The sequence below is a fragment of the Heteronotia binoei genome, chromosome 8, assembly GCF_032191835.1.
Source record: "Heteronotia binoei isolate CCM8104 ecotype False Entrance Well chromosome 8, APGP_CSIRO_Hbin_v1, whole genome shotgun sequence".
Lineage (NCBI taxonomy): Eukaryota > Metazoa > Chordata > Lepidosauria > Squamata > Gekkonidae > Heteronotia > Heteronotia binoei.
Window position 1 is genome coordinate 125,540,391 of NC_083230.1, and position 27,893 is coordinate 125,568,283.

General features: G+C 51.7%; 1 protein-coding gene across 1 annotated transcript in view; it reads left to right on the forward strand.

Moving 5' to 3' along the window:
- The window catches only part of GDI2 (GDP dissociation inhibitor 2), a 52,579-nt gene extending 24,891 nt beyond the window's left edge, over positions 1-27,688 (forward strand). The window contains exons 2-11 of the mRNA XM_060246018.1: positions 9,297-9,404; positions 11,158-11,257; positions 12,772-12,906; positions 13,981-14,179; positions 19,482-19,613; positions 21,685-21,784; positions 23,035-23,206; positions 24,265-24,409; positions 26,387-26,441; positions 26,547-27,688. Of these exons, the coding sequence (XP_060102001.1) occupies positions 9,297-9,404; positions 11,158-11,257; positions 12,772-12,906; positions 13,981-14,179; positions 19,482-19,613; positions 21,685-21,784; positions 23,035-23,206; positions 24,265-24,409; positions 26,387-26,441; positions 26,547-26,702 (1,302 nt within the window). The 3' untranslated portion in view covers positions 26,703-27,688. The remainder of the gene's footprint in view (positions 1-9,296; positions 9,405-11,157; positions 11,258-12,771; positions 12,907-13,980; positions 14,180-19,481; positions 19,614-21,684; positions 21,785-23,034; positions 23,207-24,264; positions 24,410-26,386; positions 26,442-26,546) is intronic.
- The last annotated feature ends 205 nt before the right edge of the window (positions 27,689-27,893 follow it).

Genomic DNA, 27,893 nt, shown 5'->3' on the forward strand with positions numbered 1-27,893 from the left:
GAAGAAGTACTTCCTTTTATCCGTTTTAACCTGTCTGCTCAGCAATTTCATCGAATGCCCACGAGTTCTTGTATTGTGAGAAGGGGAGAAAAGTCCTTCTTTCTCTACTTTCTCCATCCCATGCATTATCTTGTAAACCTCTATCATGTCACCCCTCAGTCGACGTTTCTCCAAGCTAAAGAGTCCCAAGCGTTTCAACCTTTCTTCATAGGGAAAGTGTTCCAGCCCTTTAATCATTCTAGTTGCCCTTTTCTGGACTTTCTCCAATGCTATAATATCCTTTTTGAGGTGCGGTGACCAGTACTGCACACAGTACTCCAAATGAGACCACACCATCGATTTATACAGGGGCATTATGATACTGGCTGATTTGTTTTCAATTCCCTTCCTAATAATTCCCAGCATGGCGTTGGCCTTTTTTATTGCAAACGCACACTGTCTTGACATTTTCAGTGAGTTCTCTACCACGACCCCAAGATCTTTCTCTTGGTCATTCTCTGCCAGTTCACACCCCATCAACTTGTATTTGTAGCTGGGATTCTTGGCCCCAATGTGCATTACTTTGCACTTGGCCACATTGAACCTCATCTGCCACGTTGACGCCCGCTCACCCAGCCTCAACAGGTCCCTTGGGAGTTCCTCACAATCCTCTCTGGTTCTCACCACCCTGAACAATTTAGTGTCATCCGCAAACTTGGCCACTTCACTGCTCACTCCCAACTCTAAATCATTTATGAACAAGTTAATTTTTATATATATACACACACACACACACACACACACACACACACACACACACTGTGGCTAATAGCCACTGATAGACCTCTGCTAGATGGATCAGACTAGCCTGGGCTGTCCACGGTAGGATGGCATTGTTTCTACTCACTTTTAGAAACGCGAGCTGAGTTTCAGGTAGTTCGGCTCTCGCAGTTCAGTGTGGTTGGGTGAAGGGTTGATAGTTTGGCACATGGGCATTAGCTCTTGTCCATTATTCTAAATCAAGGGTGGCCAAACTTGCTTAATGTAAGAGACACATAGAATAAACGTCAGGTGTTGGAGAACTGCAAGGTGTGAGAGGAGGAAGGAAAATAGATGGGGGTGGGAGAGGTAAGAAGAAAGCGACTTTAAATACATTTTCCAAGCCAGCCAACAGGACAGTGGGGGCGTTGAGAGCCACACAGCACGTGTGAAGACCATAGATTTGTACCCCACCCTTCTCTCTGAATCAGAGTCTCAGAGCGGCTCACAATCTCCTTTTAGCTGCCTTCCCCACAACAGACACCCTGTGAGGTGGGTGGGGCTGAGAGGGCTCTCACAGCAGCTGCCCTTTCAAGGACAACCTCTGCCAGAGCTGTGGCCGACCCATTCCAGCAGCTGCAAGGGAAGGAGTGGTGAATCAAACCCGGTTCTCGCAGATAAGAGAGCTCTGGCTGACCCAAGGCCATTCCAGCAGCTGCAAGGGAAGGAGTGGTGAATCAAACCTGGTTCTCGCAGATAAGAGAGCTCTGGCTGACCCAAGGCCATTCCAGCAGCTGCAAGTGAAGGAGTGGCGAATCAAACCCGGTTCTCCCAGATAAGAGAGCTCTGGCTGACCCAAGGCCATTCCAGCAGCTGCAAGTGGAGGAGTGGGGAATCAAACCCGGTTCTCCCAGGTAAGAGAGCTCTGGCTGACCCAAGGCCATTCCAGCAGCTGCAAGTGGAGGAGTGGGGAATCAAACCCGGTTCTCCCAGATAAGAGAGCTCTGGCTGACCCAAGGTCATTCCAGCAGCTGCAAGTGGAGGAGTGGCGAATCAAACCCGGTTCTCCCAGATAAGAGTCGGCACACTTAACCGCTATGCCAAACCGGCTCCCGAGCCACAGTTTGACCACCCCCGTTCTAAAGAAATGAATGATGGTTGCATAATATGTTTTCCTAGCGCTTTTTTGGCCTTAAGCTGAGCAGAGAAGGTAGCGAGAGCTTCATTTGCTTGCGGAGATGGGCCGCTTACTTACACCACTATATATAGTCGTCTAATTGTGGGCTTGTTATAGTAATACATTAATCCAAAGTCACTGATTAGGTCAAGCAATTTACCAGCTGGTGTCTTTTCTTCCCGTCCGTCGTCTGTACTTTGGTCACCGGCTGGTAGGAACGGTCCATGGGAGCCCCTGTCTGATCCTATAAGGTAGTTTTCTGTCGGTTATCTGACCTCTTCTGTCTAAGTGACGCTTCATGGCACACTAGCTGGGACTTAGCTTTACTTAGTCTGTAAATCTTTTGCCTGGGCTGTGATGTCCCCACCGGCACCCAAATCCTCCAAGCAGACAAGAGCATATGAATGACCCTTCCTTTGGCAGAAAAGGTTGGGGGAAATCCACATACTTTGCCAGTTTGGTGTAGTGGTTAAGTGCGCGGACTCTTTATCTGGGAGAACTCGGTATGATTCCCCACTCCTCCACTAGAAGCTGCTGGAATGGCCTTGGGTCAGCCAGAGCTCTCTTATCTGGGAGAACCGGATTGGATTCCCCACTCCTCCACTTGCACCTGCTGGAATGGCCTTGGGTCAGCCAGAGCTCTCTTATCTGGGAGAAGCGAGTTTTTTTCCTCCACTTGCAGCAGCTGGAATGGCCTTGGGTCAGCCATGGCTCTCTTATTTGGGAGAACCGTGCTTGATTCCCCACTCCTTCACTTGCAGCTGCTGGAATGGCCTTGGGTCAGCCAGAGCTCTATCTGGGAGAACCGGGTTTGATTCCCCACTTCTCCACTTGCAGCTGCTGGAATGGCCTTGGGTCAGCCATGGCTCTCTTATTTGGGAGAACCGGGTTTGATTCCCCACTCCTCCACTTGCAGCTGCTGGAATGGCCATGGGTCAGCCATAGCTCTCTTTTCTGGGAGAACCAGGTTTGATTCCCCACTCCTCCACTTGCAGCTTCTGGAATGGCCTTGGGTTAGCCAGAGCTCTCTTATCTGGGAGAACCAGCTTTGATTCCCCACTCCTCCACTTGCAGCTGCTGGAATGGCCTTGGGTCAGCCAGAGCTCTTATCTGAGAGAACCGGGTTTGATTCCCCCCTCCTCCACTTGCAGCTGCTGGAATGGCCTTGGGTCAGCCAGAGTTCTCTTATCTGGGAGAACCGGGTTTGATTCCCCACTCCTCCGCTTGCAGCTGCTGGAATGGCCTTGGGTCAGCCAGAGCTCTCATAGGAGCTGTCTTTGAAAGGACAGCTGCTGTCGGAGCTCTCTCAGCCCCACCTACCTCACAGGATGTCTGTTGTGGGGGGGAGGGAAGGTATAGGAGATTGTGACCGCTCTGAATCTCAGCGTATAGGGCAGGGTATCAATCCAACATCTTCCTTTTTTGCTGTCAGCTGTCACCTTCTGACTGCAGTTGTTACCGGTATTCTTACCCCTCAGTTTTCGGCTCACTGTTGGAGGCATCGAGGAGCCGCGACACTCAGGTGGATTACTTGAGTATGCCATACTCCGAATGCACTTCTGTAGTGTTTAGCATCCCAGAGCGTAGAAGTAGGCCTACCACCCCCACCCCCCGATTATACGTGGCTGGCTGCCCTGATCTTTGCCTAATCCTGGCAGGTCTTCCTCTGTGTTAAAGCGGCTTGGTTTTATTGTGAAGTCTGGCCCAAACCGTGCCTAAGAGCTAGGCGTCTCAAGACACAGATGTGCTTGCTTTGGGTAGCATCAAAGCTTTCAACATGTTTGTTCAGGTTTCAGTCTTCCTGGATAAAGGTGGAGGAGCAGGCTGGCTCCATGGATAGAGACAGTCTTTAGCTGCAGCGGTTGATTTTTTGGGGGAAATCCGATCCTGGGTGAAATCTAGCTTTTCATGTTTCTGAGCCAAGAACGTGCGGGGCAGGTATCAACCGGTGGAATTGCATAACCTCAGCTTCGGATCGAGCTGCTTCTAATTCTTAGTGTGCCCTCTTGCACACATCATCGTGGAGACCTAATATTTTTTACTTGTTATTTATTAAATTAGGAGCCTCACAGTGCAGAGTGGTAAAGCGGCAGTTCAAACTCTGTTCACGACCTGAGTTCAATCCCAGCGGAAGCTGGGTTCAGGCAGCCAGCTCCAGGTTGACTCAGCATTCCATCCTTCCGTGGTCGGTCAAGTGAGTCCCCAGCTTGCTGGGGGGTAAAGATATTGGATTTATCTCCCGCCCTCCACTCTGAAGAGCCTCAGAGCGGTTCACAATGTCCTTTCCCTTCCTCCCCCACAACAGACACCCTGTGAGGTGGGTGGGGCTGAGAGGACTCTCACAGCAGCTGCCCTTTCAAGGACAACCTCTGCCAGAGCTATGGCTGACCCAAGGCCATTCCAGCAGGTGCAAGTGGAGGAGTAGGGAATCAAACCCGGTTCTCCCAGATAAGAGAGCTCTGGCTGACCCAAGGCCATGCTAGCAGGTGCAAATGGAGTAGTTGGGAATCAAACCCCGTTCTCCCAGATAAGAGAGCTCTGGCTGACCCAAGGCCATTCCAGCAGCTGCAAGTGGAAGAGGGGGGAATCAAACCTGGTTCTCCCAGATTAGAGAGCTATGGCTGACCCAAGGCCATTCCAGCAGCTGCAAGTGGAAGAGGGGGGAATCATACCCAGTTTTCCCAGATAAGAGAGCTATGGCTGACCCAAGGCCATGCTAGCAGGTGCAAGTGGAGGAGTGGGGAATCAAACCCGGTTCTCCCAGATAAGAGAGCTCTGGCTGACCCAAGGCCATTCCAGCAGCTGCAAGTGGAGGAGTGGGGAATCAAACCCGGTTCTCCCAGATAAGAGAGCTCTGGCTGACACAAGGCCATTCCAGCAGCTGCAAGTGGAGCAGTGGGGAATCAAACCCGGTTCTCCCAGATAAGAGTCCGCGCATTTCACCACTTGACCAAACTGGCTCTCAACGGCAGATAATAGGAGGAAGGAGGAAGTAATCCCAGTGGCTTACAAGCCATTCCACTTCCGTGGAGACCCCAAAATGCTTCAGTGTCACGTTTATTCCAAGCACGTCCTTGTAAAAGAGGTACAAACCAAAGTGATGGTCATTTGTGGTGTTTTCGCTTCAAAGATTAGAAGGGGCCGGACTCTGGGTGGGCGGCTAAGTCAACCACTTAAGAGAAATCCAGGGCTCTAGGATAGAAAAATTCAAGAGGTTATTGATTGATTGATTGGATTTCTATCCCTCCTTCCCTGCCGAAGCAGGCTCAGGGCAGCTCACAGCAATAAAATCTTCAAACAATTCATCCATTCTAGAATTTGACAGTTAAAACATTGCACAAATTAACCAATTAAAACAATTTTTAAAGCACTTTTGGTGCTGGTGTCGTTAATTTTTGGTGCCCTTCAGCCCTCTTGGGTATCCAAATTCAGTGACAGGCGAGCCGGAATAATGTCGTCTCGCAGGCTGTGGAACTGGGTTAGAGCCCGCAAGTCTCCTACTTCCGGGAGTTGGTCCCACCAATAGGGGGCCGCAGTCGAGAAGGCTCTCTCTCTGGGGGTCTTCAGTCTTGCCTCCCTCGGCCCGGGAATCAAGAATAAATTCTGTGTCCCAGACCTAAGTACCCTCTGGGAACATGTGGGGAGAGACAGTCTCTCAGGTAGACAGGTCCTCGGGCTTTAAAGGTAATAACAGCACTTTGTAGCGAATCTTGTACACTGTCGGCAGCCAGTTCAGCTCTCACAGCCCTGGTTGTATGTGGTCCCACACGGAGAGCCCCAGTGACAGCCTGGCTGCTGCATTCTTCATCGGCTGTAGTCTCCGGATGTTCGCCTTCCCGCGATGCACAAAGATAGACGGCGCGTACAGTCTCTTCTCCCCTCTCGCTCGATCTCTGGGCTTGCCGCTTTCGGCTCTGCGGGGAGGGCAAGACTGAAACCGGAGTCCAGCAGCCAAAGGGAGTGGAAAGAACCGGGCCTCTGGCTGGTTTTCTCCTTGCCTGCTTCTAGCCACACCCCTGCGCCTCTCCCTGCTCTGGGCAAGCCAGCCTCTGCAGTGTGTTGGCAGGCTGGCGCTGGACTCTGATCGGGACTGTTTGGGCAGAACTGCTGCGGTAGAAGGGTTTCCTCCTCACGGTGACGTGTGCCACTGGGCAAACGACTGGTCCGCAGAGCTGTCAGGCAAAAGACTTTCTCCAGACCGGCGGGTGGAGCAGGGAGGCGATCCCACGCCTCGTATAGCTGCAGGAGTTTGCCAGAAGGGGCAGTGAAATGCGTTGCAGCAGCTCTGTAAAAAAGGTCCGGCTGAAGAAGCAAGTTCTGTCCTTTGCCACAAGCTCCCTCAGCGCCGTTTGTTTGCGGAACCAGAAGTTTAGCCTGTGAGGCTTTTAGTTGGCTTGTGGGCCAGTTGGTAGCAAATAACTGTTGCAGGGTAACCGTTTTAATATTGCTCACGTCCAGGCAGTTAATGAATAATCTGTGTTACTCTTCTACCTTTTATGGGAGTCAAACCCAAATTTTCCAGTACTGCAGAAGAAGAAGAAGAATTGCAGATTTATACCCTGCCCTTCTCTCTGAATCAGAGACTCAGAGCGGCTCACAATCGCCTCACAGTGCAGAGTGGTAAAGCGGCAGTTCAAACTCTGTTCACGACCTGAGTTCAATCCCAGCGGAAGCTGGGTTCAGGCAGCCAGCTCCAGGTTGACTCAGCCTTCCATCCTTCCGAGGTCGGTCAAGTGAGTCCCCAGCTTGCTGGGGGGGTAAAGATATTGGATTTATATCCCGCCCTCCACTCTGAAGAGCCTCAGAGCGGCTCACAATGTCCTTTCCCTTCCTCCCCCACAACAAACACCCTGTGAAGTGGGTGGGGCTGAGAGGGCTCTCACAGCAGCTGCCCTTTCAAGGACAACCTCTTCCAGAGCTTTGGCTGACCCAAGGCCATGCTAGCAGGTGCAAGTGGAGGAGGGGGGAATCAAACCCAGTTCTCCTAGATAAGAGAGCTATGGCTGACCCAAGGCCATTCCAGCAGCTGCAAGTGGAGAAGTGGGAAATCAAACCCGGTTCTCCCAGATAAGAGAGCCATGGCTGACCCAAGGCCATTCCAGCAGCTGCAAGTGGAGGAGGGGGAATCAAACCCGGTTCTCCCAGATAAGAGAGCTCTGGCTGACCCAAGGCCATTCCAGCAGCTCCAAGTGGAGGAGGGGGAATCAAACCCGGTTCTCCCAGATAAGAGAGCTCTGGCTGACCCAAGGCCATTCCAGCAGCTCCAAGTGGAGGAGGGGGAATCAAACCCGGTTCTCCCAGATAAGAGAGCTCTGGCTGACCCAAGGCCATTCCAGCAGCTGCAAGTGGAGGAGTGGGGAATCAAACCCGGTTCTCCCAGATAAGAGAGCCATGGCTGACCCAAGGCCATTCCAGCAGCTCCAAGTGGAGGAGGGGGAATCAAACCCGGTTCTCCCAGTTAAGAGAGCCATGGCTGACCCAAGGCCATTCCAGCAGCTCCAAGTGGAGGAGGGGGAATCAAACCCGGTTCTCCCAGATAAGAGAGCTCTGGCTGACCCAAGGCCATTCCAGCAGCTCCAAGTGGAGGAGGGGGAATCAAACCCGGTTCTCCCAGATAAGAGAGCTCTGGCTGACCCAAGGCCATTCCAGCAGCTGCAAGTGGAGGAGTGGGGAATCAAACCCGGTTCTCCCAGATAAGAGAGCCATGGCTGACCCAAGGCCATTCCAGCAGCTCCAAGTGGAGGAGGGGGAATCAAACCCGGTTCTCCCAGTTAAGAGAGCCATGGCTGACCCAAGGCCATTCCAGCAGCTCCAAGTGGAGGAGGGGGAATCAAACCCGGTTCTCCCAGATAAGAGAGCTCTGGCTGACCCAAGGCCATTCCAGCAGCTCCAAGTGGAGGAGGGGGAATCAAACCCGGTTCTCCCAGATAAGAGAGCTCTGGCTGACCCAAGGCCATTCCAGCAGCTGCAAGTGGAGGAGTGGGGAATCAAACCCGGTTCTCCCAGATAAGAGAGCCATGGCTGACCCAAGGCCATTCCAGCAGCTCCAAGTGGAGGAGGGGGAATCAAACCCGGTTCTCCCAGATAAGAGAACTCTTAGTTAAGCAAGTTTGGCCACCCGTGCTTTAGAATCAAAAGAGTTGGAAGGAGGAAATTCACAAATACCTCTCCTACCACACACACACACATCCCCAGCGACCCCTTCTCCATGCCCAGAAGATGGGAAACCCCCCTCCCTCCCAAAAAAACCCCAAATCCTCCAGGATCCCTGGGAAAACTGACCTGGAGAAAAATTCCTGCCTGACCCCAAAGTGGCCGCCAGTATTTCCCTGGGCGTGTAAGGAAGGACCACAAGAACGAAGCCCTGATGCGACCCTTCCTGCCCTTCTTCTCATGACCTTCCTAAGTTCACAGAATTAGCATCGCTGTCAAGTGGCCATCTAAGCCTCTGTTTTAAAACCTCCAAGGAAGGAGAGCCCACCACCTCCCGAAGAAGCCTGTTCCACTGAGGAACCCCTCTAACGGTCGGGACGTTCTTCCTAAGGTTGAGGCGGAAACTCTTCTGATTTAATTTCAACCCCTTGGTTCTGGTCTGCGGTTCTGAAAACAACTCTGCACCGTCCTCTATGGTGTAGAGGTCCATCAGTGGCTATTAGCCCATTATCGGTTACATATGAAAATATATGAAGCTGCCTTCTACTGAATCAGAGCCTCGGTCCATCAAAGTCAGGCTTGTCTACTCAGACTGGCAGCAGCTCTCCAGGATCTCAAGCTGAGGTTTTTCACGTCTACTTGCCTGGCCCCTTTTTAGTTGGAGATGCCGGGGGATTGAACCTGGGACCTTCTGCTTACCAAGCAGATGCTCTACCACTGAGCCACCGTCTCTCCCCTGACTGGTAGTGGCTGCCCAGGGTCTCAAGCGGAGTTTTTTCACGTCTACTTGCCCGGGCCCTTTTTGGAGATGCCGGGGATTGAACCTGGGACCTTCTGCTTCCCAAGCAGATGCTCTACCACTGAGCCACCCTCTCTCCCCTCACCAGCAGTGGCTCTCCAGGGTCTCAAGCTGAGCTTTTCCACACCTTTTTGCCTGGACCCTTTTTAGTTGGAGATGCCGGGGATTGAACCTGGGACTTTCTGCTTACCAAGCAGATGCTCTACCACTGAGCCACCGTCCCTCCGTGTGCACTATGGCCTGATTGTCTTCCGCCTGAAATTGAGTGATTTTATTGTTTTAATTGTTTCATTGGTTCAGTAGTTTATTTGCTTCTGATCTATAGCTTGTTTGTTGTTCAAGTCTATCGTGACCCGCCCTGAGGCTGCTCGCGAGATGGGGCAGACTAGAAATTAACATGAATAACTTTTTAAAATGTCTCTTCCGCAGGAATGCATCCTCTCCGGCATTATGTCGGTGAACGGAAAGAAGGTCCTGCACATGGATCGCAATGCGTACTACGGCGGGGAAAGCGCGTCTATCACCCCCCTGGAAGATGTGAGTACGCCCGTTTGCTCCGAATGCATTCTGCTCGGCCTCGTTGGGAACCCTTTCAGTTGTAGCAGACTTGTCGCCCGTAGCAGAGCTGTCGAGAAGCTCCTTTTTTCCTGGAAGTTCTCTAAATTGGGTGTGTTTCCTTTGAGCAAGTCTAGCTGATGGGCGGGATAGAATTTTTTCCCAGCAGTACGGGTTTGTGCAGATCACAGGTCTAACGGCCTTCTGGAGAGTTAGTTTGGTATGTGGTTAAGTGCGCAGACTCTTATATGGGAAAACTGGGTTTGATTGCCCACTCCTTCACTTGCAGCTGCTGGAATGGCCTTGGGTCAGCCGTAGCTCTCGCAAAGGTTGTCCCTGAAAGGGCAGCTTCTGGGAGATCTTTCTCAGCCTCACCCACCTCACAGGGTGGATCTGAAAGCCAGTTTGGTGTAGTGGTTAAGTGCGTGGACTCTTATTATCTGGGAGAACCGGGTTTGATTCCCCACTCCTCCACTTGCAGCTCCCAGATAGCTCTGGCTGACCCAAGGCCATTCCAGCAGGTGCAAGCGGAGGAGGGGGGAATCCAACCCGGTTCTCCCAGATAAGAGAGCTCTGGCTGACCTAAAGCCATTCCAGCAGCTGCAAGTGGAGGAGTGGGGAATCAAACTCAGTTCTCCCAGATAAGAGAGCTCTGGCTGACCCAAGGCCGTTCCAGCAGCTGCAAGTGGAGGAGTGGGGAATCAAACCCGGTTCTCCCAGATAAGAGAGCTATGGCTGACCCAAGGCCATTTCAGCAGCTGCAAGTGGAGGAGTTGGGAATCCAACCCGGTTCTGCCAGATAAGAGAGCTCTGGCTGACCCAAGGCCATTCCAGCAGCTGCAAGTGGAGGAGTGGGGAATCAAACCCGGTTCTCCCAGATAAGAGAGCTCTGGCTGACCCAAGGCCATTCCAGCAGCTGCAAGTGGAGGAGGGGGGAATCCAACCCGGTTCTGCCAGATAAGAGAGCTCTGGCTGACCAAAGGCCATTCCAGCAGCTGCAAGTGGGGAAGGGGGGAATCACACCCGGTTCTCCCAGATAAGAGAGCTCTGGCTGATCCAAGGCCATTCCAGCAGCTGCAAGTGGAGGAGTGGGGAATCCAACCCAGTTCTCCCAGATAAGAGAGCTATGGCTGACCCAAGGCCATTCCAGCAGCTGCAAGTGGAGGAGTGGGGAATCAAACCCGGTTCTCCCAGATAAGAGAGCTCTGGCTGACCCAAGGCCATTCCAGCAGCTGCAAGTGGAGGAGTGGGGAATCAAACCCGGTTCTCCCAGATAAGAGAGCTCTGGCTGACCCAAGGCCATTCCAGCAGCTGCAAGTGGAGGAGTGGGGAGTTAAACCCGGTTCTCTCAGGTAAGAGTCTGTGCACTTAACCACTACCCCAAACTGGCTCTGGACTGCATTCCCCTTTGGTTTTTAGTGATATAAAACTTGGAAAGTAACCATAAACAGGAAGTGGGGAGTGGTTTAGAATTCTGATTGACTATCTTGAATAGGTTTTTCTCTTCTCGCGCAACACTTTTTCAGCATCTTTGCTGTTAATTTTGCAGTCAGAACTGAGCTGTGATTCTTTTTGCAACCCCTCTGGGTTTTTTCGAAGTTCCTTGCCTCCACCTTTGTGGAGAAGACCTCAGTGTGGAAGGCACGGTCTGTGTAGCCCTGCTATGATACCTCTGCCCCGCCCTTTCCACTTATCGGTGCTCTGCCCTCATTGGACGACTCCTTTGTCTTTCAAGCTATACAAACGGTTTAATCTCCCGGGATCCCCGCCGGAGTCGATGGGCCGAGGACGAGACTGGAACGTGGATCTGATTCCCAAATTCCTGATGGCTAACGGTGAGTGGCTGAGAGCTTAGTCTGGAGGGCTGCTGCCTGTCTGAGTGCACAGTGCTGACCTTGATGGACTAGGGTTCTGATTCCATAGAAGATGGCTTTGTGCATTCTCTCCCGCTAGTTAAAAACAAGTCATGTCGGACTAACCTGATCTCTTTTTTTGAGAAAGAGACTACCTTGCTGGATCACGGGAATGATGTAGACGTCGTTTATCTTGATTTCAGTAAGGCTTTTGATAAGGTTCCACATACTATCCTTGTTGATGAGTTGGTAAAATGTGGTTTGGATCCTGTTACCCTTAGGTGGATCTGTAACTGGTTGACAGATCGCACCCAAAGAGTGCTTGTGAGTGGTTCCTCATCCTCTTGGAGAGGAGTGACATGTGGAGTGCCTCAAGGATCTGTCCTGGGACCTGTTTTGTTCAACATCTTTATCATTGATTTGGATGAAGGAATAGAGGGATTGCTTATTAAATTTGCAGATGATACTAAATTGGGAGGGGCTGCAAACAGAAGAAGATAGAAACAGGATACAGAATGACCTTGACAGGCTGGAAAACTGGCCTAAAATCAATAAAATGAATTTTAACAGGGATAAATGTAAAGTTCTGCATTTAGGTAGGAAAAATCCAATGCATGGTTATGGGATGGGGGAGACTTGTCTTAGCAGTAGTCTGTGCGAAAAGGATCTAGGGGTCTTAGTGAATCATGAGTCAACAGTGTGATGCGGTGGCTAAAAAGGCAAAGGCAATTTTGGGCTGTATCAACAGAAGTCTAGTGTCCAGATCACGTGATGTGATGGTATCGCTTTACTCTGCTCTGGTAAGACCTCACCTGGAGTCTTGTGTTCAGTTTTGGGCACCACATTTTAAGAAACATATAGACAAGCTGGAACAGGTCCAGAGGAGGGCAGCGAAGTTGGTGAGGGGATCTGGAGACCAATTCATATGAGGAAAGGTTGAAGGAGCTGGGCATGTTTAGGCTGGAGAGGAGGCGGATGAGAGGTGATAGGATCATCATCCTCAAGTTCTTGAAGGGCTGTCATGTAGAGGATGGTGTGGAGTTGTTTTCTGTGGCCCTGGAAGGTAGGACCAGAACCAATGGGTTGAAATTATATCAAAAGAGTTTCCGGCTCAGCATTAGGAAGAACTTCCTGACCGTTAGAGCGATTCCTCAGTGGAACAGGCTTCCTCCTCGGGAGGTGGTGGGCTCTCCTTCGTTGGGAGGTTTTTAAACAGAGGCTAGGTGGCCATTTGACAGCGAAGATCCTGTGAATTTAGGGGGAGGTGTTTGTGAGTTTAGAGTGGTTCCTCAGTGCAACAGGCTTCCTCGGGAGGTGGTGGGCTCTCTTTCCTTGGAGGTTTTGAAACAGAGGCTAGATGGCCATCTGACAGCAATGAAGATCCTGTGAATTTGGGGGGAGGTATTTGGGAGTTTCCTGCATTGTGCAGGGGGTTGGACTAGATGACCCCGGAGGTCCCTTCCAACTCCATGATTCTAAGCCTCTCTCCTTTGCAGGCCAGCTGGTTAAGATGTTGCTGTACACCGAAGTTACCCGCTACCTGGACTTCAAGGTGATCGAAGGCAGCTTTGTCTACAAGGGAGGAAAGATTTACAAAGTTCCATCGACTGAGGCGGAAGCCCTGGCCTCCAGTGAGTAGACACCTTTTCTGGCACTCACCAAATGTTCTTTGAAGAGTGTGTGGGCCTAGGTGGGCTTTTTGCCCCACAAGGCTTCTGACTGGCCACTGAAGATTTGATCGGCTGTGCAGATTTTTTAACAACGTTACTTTGGCAGCAGCTGCCACCACAACACAGAGATCTGCACTGTGGGACTTGAAGGAGGCTGCAGCTGCCATTTTGTGACTGGCTCCGCCTCCCACAGCAGCCATTTTCTCTCTGCTCCTATCGTGTTAAAAGTTAGAATTTTTCAAGTGGGAAAAGCTTGGGGACCCTTGTAAAAGGCCGGGCATTCTGCCTAACTCAAACAGGGCACAGTATCTTATTCCAAGACACTGTAATGCTGGACAACACGTCCAATTACCCTGTCAGATGACACAGGGGAAGCCATTGAAATCCAGAAGCATTAACACAATTTCAACAGGAAGGAAGAGAGTTTAAAAAATGAATAAGGCATGGCTTCCAGTCCTGATAAACACAAAACGCTCTGCCTCTTACAACAGCACTACGTATAAGATTAGAATTTCAACAGTCAATCTGTATACAAAAGAACCTCCTCAGGAAAGCTTCATATACAAAAGAACCCCCTCAGGGAAGCTCCTCCATTAGCATGTCACAGCCTGGGAAGCTCCTACAAGATAATATCAGCCTTACCCCACCTTTCTGAGTAGATATAAATTACTTGCTTGCCATCTTCTTGACCCAGAGAGAACTCCAGTTTTCTGGGTTATACCTCTAAGGACGCCAGTCAGAGTTGCTGGTGAAACTCAGGCCTACAATGCCAAGACCATGGCCATACAGTCCAGAAAATCTACAACAACTAATTCTGTTTAGCGCTTCACATCTTGATCCCATGCAGTGGGTCTGGGGAATAGAAGTCACAGGCCTAGCTCGCACAAATGCATTTAAATCCCGTGCATCAGATCGCTGGTGTTTTGAGCCTCTTGGTGGTGGTGGGGGGCACGTCACAGCGTTCAAGCAGCGTCTTCCCTTCTGAACACCTCCACAAGGAACGTGCTCCGAGCTGATAATTTCCCGGCCCTGCAGGTCTGATGGGCTTGTTCGAGAAGCGGCGTTTCCGCAAGTTCCTGGTGTATGTCGCCAACTGCGACGAGAACGACGCCCGCACCTTCGAAGGGGTCGACCCCAAGAAGAACACCATGAGGGACGTCTACAAGAAGTTTGACCTGGGCCAGGACGTGATTGACTTCACCGGCCACGCTCTCGCCCTCTACAGGACTGACGAGTAAGTGGCTGTGTTCCCTGGGGCAGCTGTCCGTGCGGGACCAAGTTCAAACTTGCGGGAGCTCCTCTGAGGCCCAGGCGTTAGCAGGGGAAGTGACTGGCAGGGCTCTGTAGCAAACAGAAGCAAGACCTTGAGTCCATGTGGCAGGCTGTTCCAGGCTGTTTCGAAGGCCCTTCAGGCTTACCTGGGGAGCACAGAACCTCAAATGTTGTGTGTCTGGTTTGCCCACAATACGGTTGCCAGTCCCCAGGTGGGTTTATAAGCACTCTACAAATGCTGTGAATGGTTTCTATAATGCATTCGTAATCATTCCATGCAATATGCAGATATATTCTCCAGAGGGTGTGGCCTAATATGCTAATATTACGGGATGTGGTCTAATATGCTACTGAGTTCCTGCTGGGCTTTTTCTACAAAAAAGCCCTAGACCTAGGCATTTGCCTAGGGCAGCGGGCCGGGTGTGTGCGTGCGTGTGCAGGTGTGCCAGATTAGGCTCTCCCCACATGACTTCAAATAGAAAAACAATTCTTTGCATTAATTTTGCTGGCCTGAATCATTCTCCCTCGGCGGAGCACTGTTTTTTAAGTTGATAGTTTTTTTATGGCCCGCAAATGATGTTATAAATATCCATTTGGCTCTTGGCAGAAAAAAGGTTTCCCACCCCTGTTCTAAGGACTGAAACGGTCCACCTCCTTTTAAAGAAACGGTCCCAATATAGTCCATTCCGTGCGTCTATTTGTGATGCCGGCTATAGTTTACAAGACAGCAACTTTTTCATCAAGAAGTGAACGTCGGCATCACAAATAGATGCACGGAATGGACTACATTGGGACTGTTTCTTTCCATATCCAAAAGAACCTCCTCAGGAAAGCTCCTCTGTTAGCATGTCACAGCCCGGGAAGCTCCTACAAGATAATGACTCAGCCTTACCCCACTCTTCATTATTTGAGCCCTAGCCCACCTTCATTATTTCAAATAGAGGCAAGGAATTTAAAAGGTGTGTTCTCCCTTTAAATGTGATGGCCAGAACTCCCTTTGGAATTCAGTTGTGCTTGTCACACCCTTGCTTTTGGCTTCACCCCCAATGTTTCCTGGCTCCACTCCCAAAATCCCCTGATATTTCTTGAGTCGGACTTGGCAACCCTAACCCCTCCTGTATCCACTTCCTGCTTTTTAATCTTCATAGCTGAGGAATAGCTTGGATGGTGTTTCTGGCTCCAGAAGGGATAGGTGCAATAAAGAGTGCAAGCCCGCTGCCCTAGTGGGGAAGGTCTGTGTGAGAAAGGCAGCGTTCTCAGGATAAAGACGTTGTGGCCCCGCAAGCCCTTGTGGGAGTGGGGGGAAAGAATAGGGAACATAAGAACGTAAGAGAAGCCATGCTGGATCAGGTGAATGGCCCGTCCAGTCCGACACTCTGTCACATAAGAACATAAGAGAAGCCATGTTGGATCAGGCCAGTGGCCCATCCAGTCCGACACTCTGTGTCACATAAGAACATAAGAGAAGCCATGTTGGATCAGGCCAGTGGCCCATCCAGTCCGACACTCTGTGTCACATAAGAACATAACACAAGCCATGCTGGATCAGGCAAATGGCCCATCCAGTCCAACACTGTGTCACATAAGAACATAAAAGAAGCCATGTTGGACCAGGCAAATGGCCCAGCCAGTCCAACACTCTGTGTCACATAAGAACATAAGAGAAGCCATGTTGGATCAGGCCAGTGGCCCATCCAGTCCGACACTCTGTGCCACATAAGAACATAAGAGAAGCCATGTTGGATCAGGCCAGTGGCCCATCCAGTCCGACACTCTGTGCCACATAAGAACATAAGAGAAGCCATGTTGGATCAGGCCAGTGGCCCCTCCAGTCCAACACTCTGTGTCACATAAGAACATAAGAGAAGCCATGTTGGATCAGGCAAATGGCCCAGCCAGTCCAACACTCTGTGTCACATAAGAACATAAGAGAAGCCATGTTGGATCAGGCCAGTGGCCCATCCAGTCCGACACTCTGTGCCACATAAGAACATAAGAGAAGCCATGTTGGATCAGGCCAGTGGCCCCTCCAGTCCAACACTCTGTGTCACATAAGAACATAAAAGAAGCCATGCTGGATCAGGCAAATGGCCCATCCAGTCCAACACTGTGTCACATAAGAACATAAAAGAAGCCATGTTGGATCAGGCAAATGGCCCAGCCAGTCCAACACTCTGTGTCACATAAGAACATAAGAGAAGCCATGTTGGATCAGGCCAGTGGCCCATCCAGTCCGACACTCTGTGCCACATAAGAACATAAGAGAAGCCATGTTGGATCAGGCCAGTGGCCCATCCAGTCCGACACTCTGTGTCACATAAGAACATAAGAGAAGCCATGTTGGATCAGGCCAGTGGCCCATCCAGTCCGACACTCTGTGTCACATAAGAACATAAGAGAAGCCATGTTGGATCAGGCCAATGGCCCATCCAGTCCGACACTCTGTGTCACATAAGAACATAAGAGAAGCCATGTTGGATCAGGCCAGTGGCCCATCCAGTCCGACACTCTGTGTCACATAAGAACATAAGAGAAGCCATGTTGGATCAGGCCAGTGGCCCATCCAGTCCGACACTCTGTGTCACATAAGAACATAAGAGAAGCCATGTTGGATCAGGCAAATGGCCCAGCCAGTCCAACACTCTGTGTCACATAAGAACATAAGAGAAGCCATGTTGGATCAGGCCAGTGGCCCATCCAGTCCGACACTCTGTGTCACATAAGAACATAAGAGAAGCCATGTTGGATCAGGCCAGTGGCCCATCCAGTCCGACACTCTGTGTCACATAAGAACATAAGAGAAGCCATGTTGGATCAGGCCAGTGGCCCATCCAGTCCGACACTCTGTGTCACATAAGAACATAACACAAGCCATGCTGGATCAGGCAAATGGCCCATCCAGTCCAACACTGTGTCACATAAGAACATAAGAGAAGCCATGTTGGATCAGGCAAATGGCCCAGCCAGTCCAACACTCTGTGTCACATAAGAACATAAGAGAAGCCATGTTGGATCAGGCCAGTGGCCCATCCAGTCCGACACTCTGTGCCACATAAGAACATAAGAGAAGCCATGTTGGATCAGGCCAGTGGCCCATCCAGTCCGACACTCTGTGTCACATAAGAACATAAGAGAAGCCATGTTGGATCCGACACTCTGTGTCACATAAGAACATAAGAGAAGCCATGTTGGATCAGGCCAGTGGCCCATCCAGTCCGACACTCTGTGTCACATAAGAACATAAGACAAGCCATGCTGGATCAGGCAAATGGCCCATCCAGTCCAACACTGTGTCACATAAGAACATAAGAGAAGCCATGTTGGATCAGGCAAATGGCCCAGCCAGTCCAACACTCTGTGTCACATAAGAACATAAGAGAAGCCATGTTGGATCAGGCCAGTGGCCCATCCAGTCCGACACTCTGTGCCACATAAGAACATAAGAGAAGCCATGTTGGATCAGGCCAGTGGCCCATCCAGTCCGACACTCTGTGTCACATAAGAACATAAGAGAAGCCATGTTGGATCAGGCCAGTGGCCCATCCAGTCCGACACTCTGTGTCACATAAGAACATAAGAGAAGCCATGTTGGATCAGGCCAGTGGCCCATCCAGTCCGACACTCTGTGTCACATAAGAACATAAGAGAAGCCATGTTGGATCAGGCCAATGGCCCATCCAGTCCGACACTCTGTGTCACATAAGAACATAAGAGAAGCCATGTTGGATCAGGCCAGTGGCCCATCCAGTCCGACACTCTGTGTCACATAAGAACATAAGAGAAGCCATGTTGGATCAGGCCAATGGCCCATCCAGTCCGACACTCTGTGTCACATAAGAACATAGGAGAAGCCATGTTGGATCAGGCCAGTGGCCCATCCAGTCCGACACTCTGTGTCACATAAGAACATAAGAGAAGCCATGTTGGATCAGGCCAGTGGCCCATCCAGTCCGACACTCTGTGTCACATAAGAACATAAGAGAAGCCATGTTGGATCAGGCCAGTGGCCCATCCAGTCCGACACTCTGTGTCACATAAGAACATAAGAGAAGCCATGTTGGATCAGGCCAGTGGCCCATCCAGTCCGACACTCTGTGTCACATAAGAACATAAGAGAAGCCATGTTGGATCAGGCCAATGGCCCATCCAGTCCGACACTCTGTGTCACTTAAGAACATAAGAGAAGCCATGTTGGATCAGGCCAGTGGCCCATCCAGTCCGACACTCTGTGCCACATAAGAACATAAGAGAAGCCATGTTGGATCAGGCCAGTGGCCCATCCAGTCCGACACTCTGTGCCACATAAGAACATAAGAGAAGCCATGTTGGATCAGGCCAGTGGCCCATCCAGTCCGACACTCTGTGTCACATAAGAACATAAGAGAAGCCATGTTGGATCAGGCCAGTGGCCCATCCAGTCCGACACTCTGTGTCACATAAGAACATAAGAGAAGCCATGTTGGATCAGGCCAATGGCCCATCCAGTCCGACACTCTGTGTCACATAAGAACATAAGAGAAGCCATGTTGGATCAGGCCAATGGCCCATCCAGTCCGACACTCTGTGTCACATAAGAACATAAGAGAAGCCATGTTGGATCAGGCCAATGGCCCATCCAGTCCGACACTCTGTGTCACATAAGAACATAGGAGAAGCCATGTTGGATCAGGCCAGTGGCCCATCCAGTCCGACACTCTGTGTCACATAAGAACATAAGAGAAGCCATGTTGGATCAGGCCAGTGGCCCATCCAGTCCGACACTCTGTGTCACATAAGAACATAAGAGAAGCCATGTTGGATCAGGCCAGTGGCCCATCCAGTCCGACACTCTGTGTCACATAAGAACATAAGAGAAGCCATGTTGGATCAGGCCAGTGGCCCATCCAGTCCGACACTCTGTGTCACATAAGAACATAAGAGAAGCCATGTTGGATCAGGCCAATGGCCCATCCAGTCCGACACTCTGTGTCACATAAGAACATAAGGGAAGCCATGTTGGATCAGGCCAATGGCCCATCCAGTCCGACAATCTGTGTCACACAGTAGCCAAAAAAACCAGGTGCCATCAGGAGGTCCACCACTGGCGCCAGGACACTAGAAGCCCTCCCACTGTTGCCCCTCCAGCACCAGAATATAGAGCATCGCATGCGCCAGACAGAGAGTTCAAACAATACCCTGTGGCTCGTAGCCACTGATGGGCCTCCAAAGCATTTGGGCCACAGCTCTTCATTTGCCGTTTTGCTGATGGAGTCTTTCCCTTTCAGCTACCTAGACCAGCCTTGCCTAGAAACCATCAACAGGATCAAGCTGTACAGCGATTCTCTGGCCCGATACGGCAAAAGCCCCTACCTGTACCCGCTCTATGGCCTGGGGGAGCTGCCCCAGGGATTTGCAAGGTGAGAGACGTGCCTCCGCTTGGAGGGTTTACGGATGCCTCTAAAACATCTGTTAGCTGCCGTTATTCCATATGGAGCTCAAGGAGGGCTTACAAGATAGATAGAAATTGTGTGTGCCTTAAATACTATAAGGAAGGGGGAGGGTTTGCCAGCAGTGTTCTCTCTATGCTGAGTTGGGGAGAGCCAGCTCACAGCTTTTTAGACTCTGGCTCGCACATTTTTGTCTCGGCTCAGGAGAAATGGCCCTAGCGCAGGCTAATTGATGCAGGAGCTCACAACTGGAGAGCCAGTTTGGTGTAATGGTTAAGTGCGTGGGCTCTTATCTGGGAGAACCGGGTTTGATTCCCCACTCCTCCACTTGCAGCTGCTGGAATGGCCTTGGCTCAGCCAGAGCTCTCTTATCTGGGAGAACCGGGTTTGATTCCCCACTCCTCCACTTGCAGCTGCTGGAATGGCCTTGGCTCAGCCAGAGCTCTCTTATCTGGGAGAACCGGGTTTGATTCCCCACTCCTCCACTTGCAGCTGCTGGAATGGCCTTGGCTCAGCCAGAGCTCTCTTATCTGGGAGAACCGGGTTTGATTCCCCACTCCTCCACTTGCAGCTGCTGGAATGGCCTTGGGTCAGCCAGAGCTCTCTTATCTGGGAGAACCGGGTTTGATTCCCCCTCCTCCACTTGCAGCTGCTGGAATGGCCTTGGGTCAGCCAGAGCTCTCTTATCTGGGACAACCGGGTTTGATTCCCCACTCCTCCCCTTGCAGCTGCTGGAATGGCCTTGGGTCAGCCAGAGCTCTCTTATCTGGGAGAACCGGGTTGGATTCCCCACTCCTCCACTTGCAGCTGCTGGAATGGCCTTGGGTCAGCCAGAGCTCTCTTATCTGGGACAACCGGGTTTGATTCCCCACTCCTCCACTTGCACCTGCTGGAATGGCCTTGGGTCAGCCAGAGCTCTCTTATCTGGGAGAACCGGGTTTTGATTACCCACTCCTCCACTTGCAGCTGCTGGAATGGCCTTGGCTCAGCCAGAGCTCTCTTATCTGGGAGAACCGGGTTTGATTCCCCACTCCTCCACTTGCACCTGCTGGAATGGCCTTGGGTCAGCCAGAGCTCTCTTAACTGGGAGAACTGGGTTTGATTCCCCACTCCTCCGCTTGCAGCTGCTGGCATGGCCTTGGGTCAGCCAGAGCTCTCTTATCTGGGAGAACCGGGTTTGATTCCCCACTCCTCCACTTGCACCTGCTGGAATGGCCTTGGGTCAGCCAGAGCTCTGGCAGAGGTTGTCCTTGAAAGGGCAGCTGCTGTGAGAGCCCTCTCAGCCCCACCCACCTCACGGGTGTCTGTTGTGGGGGAGGAGGGTAAAGGAGATTGTGAGCCGCTCTGAGACTCTTCGGAGTGGAGGGCGGGATATAAATCCAATATCTTCTTCTTCATCTTCTTTTAATGCCAGTAGCTCACGAAGTTGAATTTTTGCTCTCAGGATTCCACAGCCGAGAGGGAATATTGTTGGTGAGATCATCTTTTCCAGGGGTCCATGTCAGATGTTATACCAGGGTAGCTCTTTCACACACATTATACCATGTCAGATGTTATACCAGGGTAGCTCTTTCACACACCAGGGTAGCTCTTTCACACACAAACAGTAGCTCTTTCACACACATTGTGTGGCTCTTGAAGTCCCCGCTACCCCATTGGCTGGCTTGGAGAGAAGACATTTGCCTCTTTAAACCATTTTGCCAAGCCATCCAGCGACTGGGAGAATGCATTTAAAGTTAAAGTTGCTTTCTTTCCACCTCTCCTCTCTCCCTTGTGGCCCTCAAACGTCTGATGTTCGTGTCTGTGGGCTCTCAAACATCTGACGTTTATTCTACGCGACTCTTCGATTGTGCCCATTCGGCCGCTCGTTTTGTATAGCGTCTACACTTGTTACCGTGCCGAAGTCTCTTCCGAGTCTCTTCCAACATGATGACCCTGTGGATTAATGTCTTCCAGAACGTCCTGAAGGTTTAACAGCCTGGACAGACTATTGTCAAGCCCTGACAAATATATATCTCAAGCCCTTGCTTTCGTTGGCCAGGTTAAGTGCCATCTACGGAGGCACCTACATGCTGAACAAGCCGATCGAGGAGATTGTCGTGGAAAACGGCCAAGTGGTTGGAGTGAAATCAGAAGGGGAGGTACAGAAACTCTTTGTGACTTTTCCTGTCTCCTGCAAACCTGCGTCAGCCCTTCCCCTGAGGTCTAGTAGGCAGCTCTGAAAAGTGGTTGAGTGCAAAGAATCCCCCTCCCCCCCCCCCCACACACACTGCTTGCAGAGAAGTCACCTGGTCACATTCCGCCTGCCCAGTAGAAAAATGAAGAGAAATTATTCTGGTCTCCCTGATGCGGATTCCTACATTGGATAATGACACCACTTTTCAGAAAGGTGGTGTCTTTGCAAGAAGTGACATGTGTTTTGGCCATACTAAGTGCAGCCAGGAAGCTCGTTTTGTTGAGGGTAGCCCGGAGGCATAATGGATGCGATCTGTCTGCTTCTACCCTGGAGCCTGGAGCATATCTTTGGGCAGACAAGTACCAGGTAGGCTGTACCCCCTGGCTCTTCTTTTGAGCTTACCTAGCTGGCTCTCAAAACAAATACTGGGTGAAGTAGAAAATGGGCTGAGACAGCCAAAGCAGGAAAGCCTTTTGGGGATATTTAAAAGCCTTGTGATGTCATGTGACTTCTTTTACCTGCCACTCTCTCCCCCACCCCGATGTGGCAGAGCCTATTGCTGGTTGCCTGCTTTGTTGAGAGGTATCCAGGAAGCACGGCTGCCTGGTCTGTTGAATTGCTACCGCTCCCTGACATTTTCTGGCTGGCTCTACCCTCCTGCGGCAGCCATTGTGCAGGTTGGCTCCGCCTCCTGAGGCAGCCATTTGGCGATTGCACCCCCCCCCCCCCCAGTCTCCGCCAAAACTCCAAAAGCTCAAAAAGGGTTTGGGGACCTGTAGCGAACCCTGTGGGTTGCCGCCTTACTCTGCCACCACTCCGGATTTATGGTCCCTTGGGCAGGCCCTGAGTAACCTCCCAAGCCCAACCAAAAAGGCCCCTTTTAGCCTTCTATACCAGGCCGACTGCCTGTTCCTCACTCTTACCTCATAGCGAGGGCTCCTTCTCTCAGCCACGGATTGTCCTCTCGGCGTGACTCTGTGAGAGAAAAAGAACGCAGTTCCACAGCCCACAAGGTTAGCTTAAGTATCAATCCCCTCACGCAATCCCTGGGCATTGATTGGTTACAGCGGGCGCCGAGCCTTGTGGGGGGGATTGTAGGCTGCGTCTGCTTTCTACTCCCACGCTGGTCTCTAGGCCTCGGCCTCCCCAGGCCTCGTCTCACAGATCACGACGGGGACCCCCCGTTCTAAAACCTCGCCGCGTCTCGTTCCTCAGATAGCCCGCTGCAAGCAGCTCATCTGCGACCCCAGCTACGTCCCAGACAAAGTCAAGAAAGTGGGGAAGGTCATCCGGGTCATCTGCATCCTGAGCCACCCCATCAAGAACACCAACGACGCCAACTCGTGCCAGATCATCATTCCCCAAAATCAGGTCAACAGGAAGTCCGGTGAGCCTGGCCCCTGGCGATTCGGGGTTTTTTTTGAGGAGGCGGGGGCTGCAGCCTGTCTCTGGGGGTCTTTCTGAGGTTGTAGATGAGACTTCGATGAGAGCCAGCCTGGTGTAGTGGTTAAGTGCATGGACTCTTATCTGGGAGAACCGGGTTTGATTCCCCAATCCTCCACTTGCAGCTGTTGGAGTGACCTTGGGTCAGCCATAGCTCTCGCAGGAGTTGTCCTTGAAAGGGCAGCTTCTGTCAGAGCTCTCTCAGCCGCACCCACGTCACTGGGTGTCTGTTGTGGGGGAAGGAAGGTAATGGAGATTTTAGGTTTGATTCCCCACTCCTCCGCTCGCAGCTGCTGGAATGGCCTTGGGTCAGCCAGAGCTCTCGCAGGAGTTGTCCTTGAAAGGGCAGCTTCTGGGAGAGCCTTCTCAGCCCCACCCACCTCACAGGGTGTCTGTTGTGGGGGAAGAAGATAAAGTGTAAGCGGCTTTGACTCTGATCCAGAGAGAAGGGCAGGGTATAAATCTGCAATTCTCCTCCTCCTCCTCCCTCTTTTCCTTCTCTCTTCTTCTCCTTCTCTTCTTCTTTTCCTTCTCTCTTCTTCTCCTTCTCCGGGATGTCCTGGTAGGGCCGCTCGTGGGACTGGGGGCAAAGGCAGCTCCTATTAGTCACCCTCCTGTTGGTCCGTCGCAGCTCAAATAAGCCAGAGCTGACTGATCCTGTAAAAACTGATCCAAGCATCAGATGTTGTGGACTGTAGCCCGCTTTTAAACTCTTCTTTCCTGGTGTTTTTGTTAAAGTTATGACACTCTTTCCCTACACTTCGGCGTCCTCAGTACGGAGCTCCACTTCCATTTTGGGGTTGGCTCCACCTCCTGCGGCTGCCATTTTGTGGCTGCGTCCCCCAGCTCTGGTCAGAATTCCAAAGGCGCCGTGGGCTCGAAAAGGTCGGGGGACCCCCGCCCCGGGTGGTAAAACGTCGCCTGGTCCCCCTGCACTCGTAGCGCTGTAGATAAAACGGAGGATCCTTAATAGAGTCCCTGCGATCTTCTGGTCTGTTTCAGACATCTACGTCTGCATGATCTCTTCCGCGCACAACGTGGCGGCGCAAGGGAAGTACATCGCCATCGTGAGCACTACGGTGGAGACCAACGACCCCGAGAAGGAGATCAAGCCCGCCTTGGAGCTCCTGGAGCCGGTTGAGCAGAAGTAAGCACCCACGCGTCGCCCCACGCCTTGTCCCTTGCCTGCAGCCCGTTTCCAAGCTGGCCTCGTTTGCGTGGCATGGGAGAGATTGGGGAAGGAGGGAGAACACAGCAGGCGTGGGTTTGGTCATATATGCAGGCTGCCATTATAGCTCTGCTTGCTTCAAGGCCGCTTCCATGCATTCACCTTTCCTCCTTTGTTCCCCAAGAGCAGGAGAGGGGCCAAACTGTGGCTCAGGAGCCACACGTAACTCTTTCGCACATATTGCGTGGCTCTCGAAGCCCCCACCACCCTATTGGACAGCTCGGAGAAGACACCTCTCTCTTGGAGAGCCAGTTTGGTGTAGTGGTTAAGTGTGCGGACTCTTATCTGGGAGAACCGGGTTTGATTCCCCACTCCTCCACTTGCAGCTGCTGGAATGGCCTCGGGTCAGCCAGAGCTCTGGCAGAGGTTGTCCTTGAAATGACAGCTGCTGTGAGAGCCCTCTCCAGCCCCACCCACCTCACAGGGTGTCTGTTGTGGGGGAGGAAGGGAAAGGAGATTGTGAGCCGCTCTGAGACTCTTCGGAGTGGAGGGCGGGATATAAATCCAATATCTTCATCTACCTCACAGGGTGTCTGTTGTGGGGGAGGAAGGGAAAGGAGATTGTGAGCCGCTCTGAGACTCTTCGGAGTGGAGGGCGGGATATAAATATCTTCTTCTTCTTTAAGAAGACGACGACATTGGATTTATATTCCGCCCTCCACTCAAGAGTCTCAGAGCGGCTCACAATCTCCTATATCTTCTTCCCCCCACGACAAACACCCTGTGGGGTGGACGGGGCTGAGAGCTCTCTCCCAGAAGCTGCCCTTTGAAAGACAAGCTCTGTGATAACTATGGCTGACCCAAGGCCATTCCAGCAGGTGCAAGTGGAGAAGTGGGGAATCAAACCTGCGACGGAGGTTTCCCCACCCCTGTCATAGGGACTATTTTCTAGAAATATGGACTAAGTAGTGATTGTGTCACAAAATTCCCGCCCCAAATGCAGTCGCTCGGAATGTATCTGTCGTGGTGCTTAAATCACCCAGGAGCCCTTGACACCTTTTGCTGATTCTGCGGTTAGGCGTGGATCGCTAAGATTTTTTAAAAATGGCACAGATCTGGGGTGCAAGCTGAGACGACTCGCTAACGCTGGTGCGATCAGACAGGGGAAATCTTTTTTGGCCCGTCGTCAAGCATTTAGGACCGGATTTTATGCTGTGGCGCACAGTGTTAAAGCTGCAGTTCTGCAGTCCTAAGCTCTGCTCACGACCTGAGTTCGATCCCAGCAGAAGCTGGGTTCAAGTAGCCGGCTCGAGGTTGACTCAGCCTTCCATCCTTCCGAGGTCGGTCAAAGGAGTCCCCAGCTTGCTGGGGGGGAAGCGTAGATGACTGGGGAAGGCAAGGGCAAAACACCCCGTAAAAAGTCTGCTGTGAAAATGTTGTGAAAGCAACGTCACCCGAGTCGGAAACGATTGGTGCTTGCACAGGGGACTACCTTTACCTTTGGGGCAAGAGCCCTGTGGCACAGAGTGGTAAAGCTGCAGTACTGCAGTCGGAGCCCTCTGCTGACGACCTGAGTTCTATCCCGGCGAAAGCTAGTTCAGGTAGCTGGCCCAAGGATGACTCAGCCGTCCCTCCTTCCGAGGTCGGTCAAATGAGTGTAGATGACTGGGGAAGGCAATGGCAAACCACCCCGTAAAAAGTCTGCCATGAAAACGTTGTGAAAGCAACGTCACCTCAGAGTCAGAAACTACTTCTGCTTGCACAGGGGACCTTTCCTTTATCCTCTATCAAAAAAGCCCGACAGTAAGTCACAGCAGGACGGGATACCCACGACTCACCAACTACTCCCTGATGTTGTATGGCTGTCCACTTTAAATCCAAAGAGCATTTGCTGCTGTGTTGGATAAAAATGTACGTCTGACCATGGCCCTAAAATGACTTTCTCCCCTCTTCTAGGTTTGTTAGCGTCAGCGACCTGTTTGCACCGACCGACCTGGGCAGAGAGAGCCAGGTTTGTATGACTTGCCGGAAAGCTGCGTTGGAACCCTTTCTGGGCTGGAGGGGTGTTCGCAACTAAAGATTTGACCCAACCCCTCCGTCTCCCTCTTCTCCCCAGATCTTTATTTCCCGCACCTACGACGCCACCACCCACTTCGAGACGACCTGCGACGACATCAAAGATATTTACAAGCGGATGATGGGCGTAGACTTTGATTTTGAAGAGATGAAGCGGAAGAAGAACGACATCTACGGCGAGGAGGACCCGCAGTAGTGTGGGGGGGCGGGTGCGGGTGCCGGAGCCTTAATCCGGGCTCTCGATCGGCTGGCAGGGGTGCGACGCGCAGAGGAACTGAAGCGAAGGCCCCGTCTGAAATTCAATATTGTAAGGCCTGCTTTTTTTGGGTTTTTTTTTTTTTGTAATCCTGTCTCCGAGACTGAAAGGAAAAACAAAACAAAATGAGTCCTTCACTGGCAAAAACGCTCTCTCCCTCCCCCCCTCGGATGTAATCACGTGTCAATTCTTTAAAAGGAAGGCCGCTGTGTCAAAATTGGCCGACGCTGACCCGCTTTCCCGATCCCTAACTTTGGCGAAAGATCAGCCCCCGTTAAAACGTCTCTCGCTGATCTCGGGTCGAGGACGGCTCAGACGCCCGCGTCGCTTTCTGTGACCCCTTCTCCTGCCCCTTTCAGTCTCTGCTTCTGTCCAAGTTGCGGCCACCCACTGCCCCCCCCCCCCCGCCCAGCCATGGGTGCACGGAACCCATGAATAGCCTCTAATTGGGGGTGGGGTCTCATCCCACACAGCCTTTTCCCATCCGGTCTTAACTTCATGGCAAGCTGTCATTACGGCCAAAGTCCACAGCAACTGTAGCCTTTGTGGTAGGATTTCTCCCTAGCACACTCCGCCTTTTTCCTTCTCCTTCCCCCCCACTAAAAGCTTCTCAAACTGTTTACATCTGTCGGGAAACGGCCTCTCTTTTGTGTTTTCGGAAGCGATACTAATAAATCGGTGCGAGAACAAAACACCTCCAAAGCAGGCCCAGCTGTGTATGTCTGTGTTTGCAAGTTTTAACCCTACTCCTTTTCTTCCCACCCCTACCCCTACCCCACCTCCCCCCCCCCCCCCCCCGCACCATGCGTGGCTTCTCAGGTGGACCAAACTGCACTGCAGTATTGATTTGACGGAGCCGGGCTTCCCGTCCGGGGAAGGCTCCAGATGACTTCTGTACTGCCAAGTAAAGCCAACTTTCTGGAAACCGAGTTCCGTGCTGTGGTCTGATTCACTCTGGATGCATCCGGCTGACCCGTGTTTCTACCTGGTTGGTGGGGGGAGCGCGGAGTGTACAGTTCTGGTCACCGCACCTCAAAGATATTATAGCATTGGAAAAAGTCCAGAAAAGGGCAACTGGAATGCTTCCAGGGTTGGAACACTTTCCCTATGAAGAAAGGTTAAAACGCTTGG